General features: G+C 36.6%; 2 protein-coding genes and 3 long non-coding RNA genes across 7 annotated transcripts; 3 read left to right on the forward strand and 2 right to left on the reverse strand.

Moving 5' to 3' along the window:
- Positions 1-124: 124 nt before the first annotated feature.
- On the reverse strand, positions 125-6,287 carry LOC145729155 (NAD(P)H oxidoreductase RTN4IP1, mitochondrial-like). Its single transcript, XM_081979811.1, has 10 exons — positions 5,980-6,287; positions 5,690-5,927; positions 5,302-5,447; positions 5,094-5,249; positions 4,870-5,037; positions 1,181-1,302; positions 959-1,122; positions 767-863; positions 559-712; positions 125-500 (listed from the first exon to the last, which is right to left on the reverse strand). Exons 1-10 carry the CDS (start codon positions 6,025-6,027, stop codon positions 300-302), a joined length of 1,494 nt encoding a protein of 497 aa, XP_081835937.1. The 5' UTR covers positions 6,028-6,287; the 3' UTR covers positions 125-299.
- LOC145729165 (uncharacterized) lies at positions 2,458-4,065 on the forward strand. Its single transcript, XR_014178288.1, has 3 exons — positions 2,458-2,610; positions 2,833-2,878; positions 3,984-4,065. It is a non-coding gene; the product is annotated as an uncharacterized LOC145729165 (long non-coding RNA).
- LOC145729164 (uncharacterized) lies at positions 3,182-3,774 on the forward strand. Its single transcript, XR_014178287.1, has 2 exons — positions 3,182-3,304; positions 3,375-3,774. It is a non-coding gene; the product is annotated as an uncharacterized LOC145729164 (long non-coding RNA).
- A 437-nt stretch (positions 6,288-6,724) lies between the features above and the next one.
- Positions 6,725-8,086, forward strand: EloC (transcription elongation factor elongin C). Of its 3 annotated transcripts, none has more exons than XM_081979819.1 (3): positions 6,725-6,879; positions 7,121-7,341; positions 7,394-8,086. In XM_081979819.1, exons 2-3 carry the CDS (start codon positions 7,127-7,129, stop codon positions 7,533-7,535), a joined length of 357 nt encoding a protein of 118 aa, XP_081835945.1. In that variant the 5' UTR covers positions 6,725-6,879; positions 7,121-7,126; the 3' UTR covers positions 7,536-8,086. The 3 variants fall into 3 exon arrangements, with proteins under 3 accessions (XP_081835945.1, XP_081835944.1, XP_081835946.1); XM_081979818.1 differs by having other exon boundaries at positions 6,791-6,942; XM_081979820.1 differs by lacking the exon at positions 6,725-6,879 and adding an exon at positions 6,959-7,065.
- LOC145729168 (uncharacterized) lies at positions 7,816-11,487 on the reverse strand. The gene is made up of 2 exons (XR_014178291.1): positions 10,004-11,487; positions 7,816-9,872 (listed from the first exon to the last, which is right to left on the reverse strand). It is a non-coding gene; the product is annotated as an uncharacterized LOC145729168 (long non-coding RNA).
- Between the last annotated feature and the right edge of the window lie 6 nt (positions 11,488-11,493).

An 11,493-nucleotide genomic window follows, 5' to 3' on the forward strand; every position in this document is an offset into this window, starting at 1 on the left:
CTTTGTATTATCATTTATTATACAGGGTGTTTAAACGAAATTAGTGTAACGTATAAATGCTAACTGGCGTACAGAATCATTGAGGATGGAATTAAGGAAAACTTGGCTTTTGGAGTCAAACACCTTAAATAACAAAATGGCATTTATTAGTCATATAAACAGATCGTAAATATATTAATGTAAACACACCTAAACATTTTTTTGTAAACATACAATCTTTCACTGATGCCATTTTCTCGCGCTTTTACTCGGATTTTGTACTAAAGAAAATGACATTTGACACACTCACTCCAAGGATGCTACCGAAACGTGACAACAGAACTACCGATAGACTGTGCCGATTGGATGTAATGCAGCGCCAACTCCACGTCACGGGGCTGAAACACTTTGTCCACCACAGTTTGCAAGACTCCGTCCTCCACCAGTTCTGTCAGTCTTTCTAAGGTGGCGTGGCATAGGTGCGCTTCGGCGTAGTCGGCCAACGGCAAACCCAACAATCTCTGAAAGTTTGTTTAGTTGAGGAGTAGAGGAAATATGCGGGGGAAACACGTGACTAACCTCGAACCAGTATTTAAGGCGCACGTACGAGGCTAACAGGCTGCGCCCCAAAAATCCACATCCGTCTGACAGTAGCTCTTCGGGCACTGTAGTTAAGATTTTACCTCCTTCAGACAGGAATTCGTTTAGGTCCATCCATTGTGGGCGTGTTCCACTAAAATTACCAAAAGAATTACGCAAGGAACGTTGTACAAAATTGTAGAATTACCCCGCACTATTCCTAGTCAAAACAATAAAATCGTACACTTCTCCTCTGGCTTGTAGTTCCTTAATTAGAGTTTTGCAAGCATCTAAAGTCTGACTTCCTGTGTTTGGTTAATGGAAACAACTTTTTTACTACCCAGTGTTGTCAAGTTTCAAAACTATACAAGTTAAGTAGCTTCCAACATGATAAATTTACCTGGTGACTGTGGATCTTCCAAGCTAATAACCTCGTCGGCGCCCAAGGCTTTGGCGACCGGCACCGCCCTTTTAAAGCACGTGGTGGTCACGTGGGCTTTCCAGTGGCTGAGCAACTGGACTAGGACGCAACCAGAGGGCGTGCAACCGTCCTGAATTAAAAATCTAACCCCAGTCTAAAGAGATGACGGTTTCGGTGCGAAAAAACAAAAACACACCGAACCTTTTTCCGGTCGCGTTGTCCACGTCCACGTCCGCCTCGGACAGCGCGGACAAGGCTAAACTGCCCGCGTACGGTATGCTGCAGGCGCCTTCGAAACCGACATTTTTTGGTTTACGGGCCACCTACAAAATTAAACCAATTTTAAGGTTATCAGATTTGACGGCAAACAAAAAAAAAGTACAGACAACCAGCGCAATGTAATTACAGTGGCACCCAAAAAGGAAGCCGTGTACGATTCAAGGGCTTCCTAATGTATTTCAGTTGTACAGGTAAACTCTAAGAGATGGCGCTAATACAGCTCGTCATTGCAGACATAGTTGCCAACGTTTGCAGTATTTCCGCTTTCTTTTGCAATCCCATCTGAACTGCGTAAGAAAGCTTGATTTTTTCAAATAAATTTGAGTTAAATTACTCGAATTTTGAAAATAAGATAAGAATCTATGGTTTGAGGTATCGATAATAAAGATTCTATTTATTTTAAAAGTCACCCTTTTTTAACGTGAAAACAGAATCCTGTGGGTCACGTGACCGTTTTTTTTTAGTTTTAAACTGATACACTGAATCACGTATCTATTTGTAAGATTAAAATGTCATTTTTAAGGTCACGTGACAGTTTTTATGTTTAGACTATTTTTTTTCAAATCGCATGACTTTCTTAACGTCAAAACAGATCCCGAAGGTCACGGGACTTTTTTAAGATTAGAAATGGAATTTATAATGTCACATGACAGTTTTAAATGTCATTAGTAATCGTTTTTCAGTTTAAACTGATATTTTCACAGACACGTGATCCTCTTTACAGTGCAAATGGCCACGTGACAATTTTCAATTATTTTAACGTCAAAACGAAATCCTAAAGGTCACGTGACTGTTTTAGATCTCAAAGTATTATTTGAAGAGTCACCTGACTCCTTATAATGATGCAAAAGGTCACGTGACGCTTTTCAAAAATAAAATATGATTTTAAAGGTCACGTGAGTCTTTTTACAGTTCATAAAGTCGCATAACGATTTTCAATAATCAAACATTTTTTAAAGTCACGTGACTGTAAATAGCGAAATAATGTTGAGAGGGTCACGAGATCGTTTTTCAGATTTTTTAAATTACGCGACTCCTTTTAATGTGCAAATGGTCACGTGACGATTTATAATACTCAAATTTAATCCTAAGGGTCACGTGACTCTTCTAAAATTAAAAATGAATTTCATAATGTCACATGACAGTTTTGAATGTCAAAATGTTATTTAAAGGATCACGTGCTCGTTTTTCAGTTTAAACTGATATTTTTAAAGACACGTGACCCTCTTTACAGTGCAAATGGCCACGTGACAATTTTCAATTATTTTAACGTCAAAACGAAATCCTAAAGGTCACGTGACTGTTTTAGATGTCAAAGTATTATTTGAAGAGTCACCTGACTCCTTATAATGGTGCAAATAGTCACGTGACGCTTTTCAAAAATAAAATATATTTCTTAAAAGTCACGTGACTCTTTTTTAATGCCAAACCGAAATCCTAAAGGGCACGTGACTGTTTTAGATGTGAAAGTATTATTTGAAGAGTCACCTGACTGACTTACAATGTGCAAATGATCACGTGACGCTTTTCAAAAATAAAATATATTTTTTAAGGTCACGTGACTCTTTTTACAGTTCATAAAGTCGCATAACAATTTTTAATAATCAAACATTTTTTAAAGTCACGTGACTGTAAATAGCGAAATAATGTTTAGAGGGTCACGAGACCGTTTTTCAGTTTAAACTGAGATTTTTTAAATTACGCGACTCCTTTTAATGTGCAAATGGTCACGTGACGATTTTCAATACTCAAATTTAATTTTTTTTAGTCCACGTGACTCTTTTTTAACTTCAAAACGGATCCTAAAGGTCAGGTGACTCTTTTAAAATGAAAAATGGATTTTATAATGTCTCATGACAGTTTTGAATGTCAAAATGTTATTTAAAGGATCACGTGCTCGTTTTTCACTTTAAACTGTTTTTTTTAAAGACACGTGACCCTCTTTACAGTGCAAATGGCCACGTGACAATTTTCAATTATTTTAACGTCAAAACGAAATCCTAAAGGTCATGTGACTGTCTTAGATGTCAAAGTATTATTTGAAGAGTCACCTGACTGACTTACAATGTGCAAATGGTCACGTGACGCTTTTCAAAAATAAAATTTATTTTTAAAGGTCACGTGACTCTTTTTTAATGTCAAACCGAAATCCTGGAGGTCACGTGACAGTAAATGGTGAAATAATGTTTAGAGGGTCACGAGACCGTTTTTCAGTTTAAACTGAGATTTTTTTAAATTACGTGACTCCTTTTAATGTGCAAATAGTCACGTGACGATTTTCAATACTCAAATTTAATATTTTTTTTAGTCCAGGTGACTCTTTTTTAACTTCAAAACAGATCCTAAAGGTCACGTGACTGTTTTAAAATTAAAAATGGATTTTATAATGTCACATGACAGTTTTGAATGTCAAAATGTTATTTAAAGGATCACGTGCTCGTTTTTCAGTTTAAACTGATTTTTTTAAAGACACGTGACCCTCTTTACAGTGCAAATGGCCACGTGACAATTTTCAATTATTTTAACGTCAAAACGAAATCCTAAAGGTCACGTGACTGTTTTAGATGTCAAAGTATTATTTGAAGAATCACCTGACTGACTTACAATGTGCAAATGGTCACGTGACGCTTTTCAAAAATAAAATATATTTTTTAAGGTCACGTGACTCTTTTTACAGTTCATAAAGTCGCATAACGATTTTCAATAATCTAACATTTTTTAAAAGTCACGTGACTGTAAATAGCGAAACAACGTTTAAAGGGTCACGTGACCGTTTTTCAGTTTGAACTGAGATTTTTTTAAATTACACGACTCCTTTGAAAGTGCAAATGGTCACGTGACGATTTTCAATTAATTTTTTAGTCCACGTGACTCTTTTTTAACTTCAAAACGGATCCTAAAGGTCACGTGACTCTTTTAAAATTAAAAATGGATTTAATAATGTCACATGACAGTTTTGAATGTCATTTGAAGGATCACGTAATTGTTTTTCAGTTTAAACTGATATTTTTAAAACACACGTGACCCTCTTTACAGTGCAAATGGCCACGTGACAATTTTCAATTATTTTAACGTCAAAACGAAGTCCTAAAGGTCACGTGACTGTTTTAGATGTCAAAGTATTATTTAAAGAATCACCTGACTCCTTATAATGTGCAAATGGTCACGTGACGATTGTCAAAAATAAAATATATTTTTAAAGGTCACGTGACTTTTTTGACAGTTCATAAAGTCGCATAACGATTTACAATACTCAAACTTTATTTTTAAAGGTCACGTGACTCTTATTTAATGCCAAAACGGAACCCTAAAGATCACGTGACTGTAAATGACAAAATATTATTTTACCGGTCACGTGACTATTTTCAATAACTAAATTTAATTTTAAGATTAGGTGACCGTTTTTTAGTTTTAAGCTCTAAATCTCGTGACTCATTTTAAGGTACAAATAGTCACGTGACTGTTTTAAGATTAATTCATAATGTATTAAGTATAAAACTGGCTTTAAAATTACAGGAATATTCGTTTAGTGGTGCCATCTCACGCTGCTTACTTAAATTAATTTTCAGTTCCATTGCCACTGTTTGTCTATACTTATCATATGCCCTTACCCTATCATTAGAGACTAAAACAGTTTGACTTAAACAGCCCTGAGACCAAAACGGTACAGTCACCCACACTTCGTCCCCTATTTCAAGCCTGTTGACGTCTTTGCCCAAATCCGTAATCACCCCGGTACAATCCCGTCCCAAAATTAGGGGCAGGTCAGAATTGGATTGCTACAAAAACTTGAAAATAACCACAAAAACCTAACTTGAGAGGTCGGTGGATATACCTTGTACAGTTTACGCAGTATCCGCCTTAAAGTGCGACCGTAACCGCTACAAATGTGTGCATCCACAATTTGAACTGAGGCCGCTTTAACGTTAATTAAAACCTCCTGATCACCACACTCGTAAGGAGCAATTGCGTCTTCAACCACACTGACTGACTGTGCATTTCAAAAGTTTGAAAACCTCCAACTTTTAAAAGAAAATACCTACCTCAGCCCCTGAATAGTGTTTGATCTGCACAGCCTCCATGTATCGTACAGTCTTTTCTCGTTTTTTTATCGCTAGAGTCACAGCAACCCCCACAATACCCCCCACCATAAAACTGGCACATGCTATGGAAATTTCACGTTTTGACCCTAAAAGCAGCAACATTACTCAAGTTGACACACAGGACTGTTAACTTAATTATCTAAGGAGGATGAAACTATTTTTAAACTAAGTACCCACTGCCAATATTATCCAAAAGAAAATCAAAAGTGCTGATAGGATTAAGCAACACCTATTTAAACTAAGAGTTAAAAATAACCATCACAACAAACTTTAGTTCCTGAATTTTATAAATTATGACTTACAAGCTGAGAAAATTAGGTCAACTTACACCTTCCTCCAATAACGCCGGCCAAAAACATCCACAAGCGTTTTGGGTCGGCCACATCAATAGCCCTCTCTTTGAAATCCTTTGAAACTTCCAGAATATAAGTGACCAAGTGGATAATGTTGTGCTTGAGATGCCCCAATTTCTCGCTGTGCCACACTTGAGCGAGGAGGGCTCGCGTGGTCTGCGAATAAGTGTGCAGCAGGTCTTTAGCTTTGGATGCCACCATGTCCGCTTGCAACTGCAAAAGCTCCTCCTGTATAATTAATAGATTAAGGTTGTTTTGACGGTACCTGAAGATGTTCCAGCTTCTGGGAGCCCCGGAACAGTACGGCGTCCATTATTGTAACAAGAAAATAGCAATAAGGGGCGAAATTTGCCAAAAAAAAACCAGAGTTACATAAGGGGAGCACTGGAAATTTTGAGGCGGTCGAGGGGGTTTTGCACCACTGCCCACTACTAATTTAAACTTAACCAAATAATAAACTTAAACAACAAACATTGTTAATTCAGTGATTGTTTGTAATTTTGATTTAAAAAATCTAAAAAAAAATAATTCAAAAACTTTCAAATTTCCATGATTGACAGAAGGTAACGTTTGACAGACGACATTTTCTTGACAGTCCGTTATGTTAATGTTGGTGCGTTCAGTAAAAGCCCTTTTAACACCGCCCTACATGTTAATACAAGCTTAAATTAAATGCGATTCAGACTATTACTTTTTTTACCGGTTTTGTCAGCAAATCAATACAGAACAAGAAAACAGTATGTTTATTTAGGCCGCATTGGTTTTCAAGCTCCATGGAGCGAGCAGGACGTTTTTGACGTCATAATGACGTAATTTGACAGTTGATCAAATTATGGTTTTTCCAAATTACGTCATCCTGACGTCAAAAACGCACTGCTCGCTCCATGGAGCGTGAAAACAAATGCGGCCTTAGTGTCACATGACATCATTATTATAAAATTACAAAGAAGTCACGTGACTTTTGAAACCGCAAAAAAACAGCTCTAATTTCAAAGACATTTTTTTGATATCTGACAGCAGTGACAGCACTAATCACTATTTACCGTCTTGCCCTCTTGTCAGTCTTGTCTTCACTTGTCCCTCTTTTGAGTCATTTCAACTAACTTGTTTTTCCTTTAAAGACAGGCTATTTATAAACTTTTTAACAAAAAAAACCAAAACTAAAGTGAGTATTCACCGACTGGCAGTTGCTTTGTTTGGAACATTTATTATCGTTTTGCAAAATATGGTAAACACGTTAATTAACGTAGACTGGACTTGAAACCAGCCCTTTTAGACCATCCATGTGCAACCACCCTCCCTTTGTAGCTCCTTAGGCCTTTAGTTTTGGTTTAGCAGCTTCGTTAGCATTGTAGTACCGCACGCTACCCAAAAAGCCAACCCAACTCGACCAAATCATATTGCAGGTCCAAATGGGTGACATCAAAGAAGACAAATGCCAGGAACGCGTGTACGGGGGTTGCGAGGGCCCCGACGCCATGTACGTCAAGCTGATCTCCTCAGACGGGCACGAGTTTATTGTGAAGAGGGAGCACGCCCTCACTTCAGGCACTATCAAAGCCATGCTGAGTGGTCCAGGACAGTTTGCAGAGAACGAAGCTAATGAAGTGAATTTCAGGGAGATACCGTAAGTAATTCAGTCCAGTAAAGACGACAGTTACTTAACACAACATCAACAGGTCACATGTTCTGCAAAAAGTCTGCATGTACTTTACTTATAAAGTGCGCTACACAAACAGCTCCACTGAAATTCCTGAGTTCCCTATTGCTCCTGAAATTGCCCTGGAGCTCCTTATGGCCGCCAACTTTTTAGACTGTTAAACTGAGATGTTTATTAATTATTAACAGCTTGGTTGAAATGCTGGCAAGCTTTGAGGGAGTTTTTATTGTTTTTAACAAGCATTAGGTGAGCAACTTTCTCTTTGTCTCAAAGTAGTGTTGTTTCCCTTTGTAAATAGCCTATTTACCAGACTGAACTTAAGTTGTTACTTTAAGGTCATATAAAGGTTTTGTAGATATATTGATTGAATAATAATTTGTGTGGTAATTTAGACTGTACTAGAGGCAGTCACCTTGTTCTCAATTTTTGTTGTTGTGGTCCTTGAGGTAATAAATTTTTGTGATATATGTAAGTAGTAAATATTTTTTTTTAAGTGTCCTTATCGAATTTTTAAGAGTGACAAGAGTGTAGTGCATCAGCGAATTTTAATAAGAAATACGTTATTATTACACAATATACTGTCTACTTTGAACAAACCATAACATATTGTCAGTTTTAGAGGTGAATGTTTCATATTATTATCAAATTGTTCAATGTCTTCACAAGGATTTGGTACTAGTTTTGATGAATATTGAATAAATAATTTGAATGACCTACTTTTCTTTATCTCACTTTAATCCAAAACCTGCTCTTCATAGTTTGGGATTGGTCAAGAAAAAGCAGCAAGCTGACAGCTACTTTTTTTTTCGACCAATCACAAACTATCTACTATGCTGGGCTTTAGGGTCATGTGGACTTCAATAGTGTGGAAAGTTATAGAAAAAATTAAATTAGCGTGACGTTATTAGATGAAATCATTTGCATTGTTGCCAAAAGTATAGAGGAAACAAATAGTCTCTGTTCAACTTAACCTTTCAAGAATTGATTTAAATTAACAGAAACTTTGAGGGCCAATTTGGAAGTGCCAGAAATTTTAAATGCTACTGACAACCTTCCCAGAGTTGTTTTAAATTGCCAGAAGCTTCTAGGACATTTTTGAAAGTTCCAAAGTTCCATAGACCTCTAAATGCTATTGAGAACCTTCTAAAAAGTGCCAGAGGCTTCCAGAATCATTTTGAAAGTGTCAGAAACCTCTAAACCTTACTGAGAACTTTTGTGAAAAGTTCCAGAGCCCTCTAGTACAATTTTTTAAGTTCCATAGACCTCTAAATGCTATTGAGAACCTTCTAAAAAGTGCCAGAAATCTCTAGAATCATTTTAAAAGTGTCAGAGACCTCTAAATGCTACTGAAAAGTTCTAGAGCCCTTTACAACTGTCTTAAACCGTCCCAGAGTTGTTTTAAATTGCTAGAGGCTTCTAGGACAATTTTTAAACTTCCATGGACCTCTAAATGCTATTGAGAACCTTCTAAAAAGTGCCAGAAATCTCTAGAATCATTTTAAAAGTGTCAGAGACCTCTAAATGCTACTGAAAAGTTCTAGAGCCCTTTACAACTGTCTTAAACCTTCCCAGAGTTGTTTTAAATTACTAGAGGCTTCTAGGACAATTTTTAAACTTCCATGGACCTCTAAATGCTATTGAGAACCTTCTAAAAAGTGCCAGAAATCTCTAAAATCATTTTAAAAGTGTCAGAGACCTCTAAATGCTACTGAAAAGTTCTAGAGCCCTTTACAACTTTCCCAGTCTTAAACCTTCCCAGAGTTGTTTTAAATTGCTAGAGGCTTCTAGGGCAATTTTTAAACTTCCATACACCTCTAAATGCTATTGAGAACCTTCTAAAAAGTGCCAGAGGCTTCCAGAATCATTTTGAAAGCGTCAGAAACCTCTAAACCTTACTGAGAACTTTTGTGAAAAGTTCCAGAGCCCTCTAGGACAATTTTTTAAGTTCCATAGACCTCTAAATGCTATTGAGAACCTTCTAAAAAGTGCCAGAAATCTCTAGAATCATTTTAAAAGGGTCAGAGACCTCTAAATGCTACTAAAAAGTTCTAGAGCCCTTTACAACTGTCTTAAACCGTCCCAGAGTTGTTTTAAATTGCTAGAGGCTTCTAGGACAATTTTTAAACTTCCACGGACCTCTAAATGCTATTGAGAACCTTCTAAAAAGTGCCAGAAATCTCTAGAATCATTTTAAAAGGGTCAGAGACCTCTAAATGCTACTAAAAAGTTCTAGAGCCCTTTACAACTGTCTTAAACCGTCCCAGAGTTGTTTTAAATTGCTAGAGGCTTCTAGGACAATTTTTAAACTTCCATGGACCTCTAAATGCTATTGAGAACCTTCTAAAAAGTGCCATAAAGCTCTAGAATCATTTTAAAAGTGTCAGAGACCTCTAAATGCTACTGAAAAGTTCTAGAGCCCTTTACAACTGTCTTAAACCTTCCCAGAGTTGTTTTAAATTGCTAGAGGCTTCTAGGACAATTTTTAAACTTCCATGGACCTCTAAATGCTATTGAGAACCTTCTAAAAAGTGCCAGAGGCTTCCAGAATCATTTTGAAAGTGTCAGAAACCTCTAAACCTTTGTGAAAAGTTCCAGAGCCCTCTAGGACAATTTTTTAAGATCCATAGACCTCTAAATGCTATTGAGAACCTTCTAAAAAGTGCCAGAAATCTCTAGAATCATTTTAAAAGTGTCAGAGACCTCTAAATGCTACTGAAAAGTTCTAGAGCCCTTTACAACTGTCTTAAACCTTCCCAGAGTTGTTTTAAATTGCTAGAGGCTTCTAGGACAATTTTTAAACTTCCATGGACCTCTAAATGCTATTGAGAACCTTCTAAAAAGTGCCATAAAGCTCTAGAATCATTTTAAAAGTGTCAGAGACCTCTAAATGCTACTGAAAAGTTCTAGAGCCCTTTACAACTGTCTTAAACCTTCCCAGAGTTGTTTTAAATTGCTAGAGGCTTCTAGGACAATTTTTAAACTTCCATGGGCCTCTAAATGCTATTGAGAACCTTCTAAAAAGTGCCAGAGGCTTCCAGAATCATTTTGAAAGTGTCAGAAACCTCTAAACCTTACTGAGAACATTTGTGAAAAGTTCCAGAGCCCTCTAGGACAATTTTTTAAGTTCCATAGACCTCTAAATGCTATTGAGAACCTTCTAAAAAGTGCCAGAAATCTCTAGAATCATTTTAAAAGTGTCAGAGACCTCTAAATGCTACTGAAAAGTTCTAGAGCCCTTTACAACTGTCTTAAACCTTCCCAGAGTTGTTTTAAATTGCTAGAGACTTCCAGGACAATTTTAAAAGTTCCATATACCTCTAAATGCTATTGAGAACCTTCTAAAAAGTGCCAGAAGTCTCTAGAATCATTTTAAAAGTGTCAGAGACCTCTAAATGCTACTGAAAAGTTCTAGAGCCCTTTACAACTGTCTTAAACCTTCCCAGAGTTGTTTTAAATTGCTAGAGGCTTCTAGGACAATTTTTAAACTTCCATGGACCTCTAAATGCTATTGAGAACCTTCTAAAAAGTGCCAGAAATCTCTAGAATCATTTTAAAAGTGTTAGAGACCTCTAAATGCTACTGAAAAGTTCTAGAGCCCTTTACAACTGTCTTAAACCTTCCCAGAGTTGTTTTAAATTGCTAGAGACTTCCAGGACAATTTTAAAACTTCCATGGACCTCTAAATGCTATTGAGAACATTCTAAAAAGTGCCAGAGGCTTCCAGAATCATTTTGAAAGTATAATCTTTCCCAAAACTGTTTTAAATTGCCAGAGGCCTCTAGGACCATTAAGTTTCATGGACCTCTAAATGCTCTTGTGAACCTTCTAAAAAGTGCCAGAGGCCTCTACAAGTGTCTTAATCCCTCCAGAAATTATTTTAAAATGTCAGAAGCTTCTAAAACCATTTTGAAAGTGCCAGTTATCAAAACAACAACCGTCAAACAAAAGTTATTTTTCATGTTGACACAAAGTTTTGAAATTTGTGACGTCATTCCCTTTTACTTTAGTTTTTCGCGTATATCAAATAGAAAATCAACAGTAAGAAACGCTTTCTCCTCAAGTTAAGTGAGAAATATGTAACCATCAAACTTTAGTAGTATAAACAAAATTGTAACTTAC

Source organism: Ips typographus, linkage group LG5 (genome assembly GCF_016097725.1).
Source record: "Ips typographus isolate SLU linkage group LG5, UJ_Ityp_2.0, whole genome shotgun sequence".
Classification (NCBI taxonomy): Eukaryota; Metazoa; Arthropoda; class Insecta; order Coleoptera; family Curculionidae; genus Ips; species Ips typographus.

Excerpts from the sequence above, each read along its gene's own strand:
- LOC145729155 (XM_081979811.1), bottom strand. The coding sequence starts at position 6,027 with ATGGACGCCGTACTGTTCCGGGGCTCCCAGAAGCTGGAACATCTTCAG. Across the intron at positions 5,448-5,689 it reads CGGCGTTATTGGAGGAAGGT|GGTCAAAACGTGAAATTTCC; the intron begins GTAAGTTGACCT and ends TGCTGCTTTTAG. Across the intron at positions 864-958 it reads GGAAGATCCACAGTCACCAG|GAAGTCAGACTTTAGATGCT; the intron begins GTAAATTTATCA and ends AACCAAACACAG.
- EloC (XM_081979818.1), top strand. Across the intron at positions 7,342-7,393 it reads GTGAATTTCAGGGAGATACC|GTCACATGTTCTGCAAAAAG; the intron begins GTAAGTAATTCA and ends CAACATCAACAG.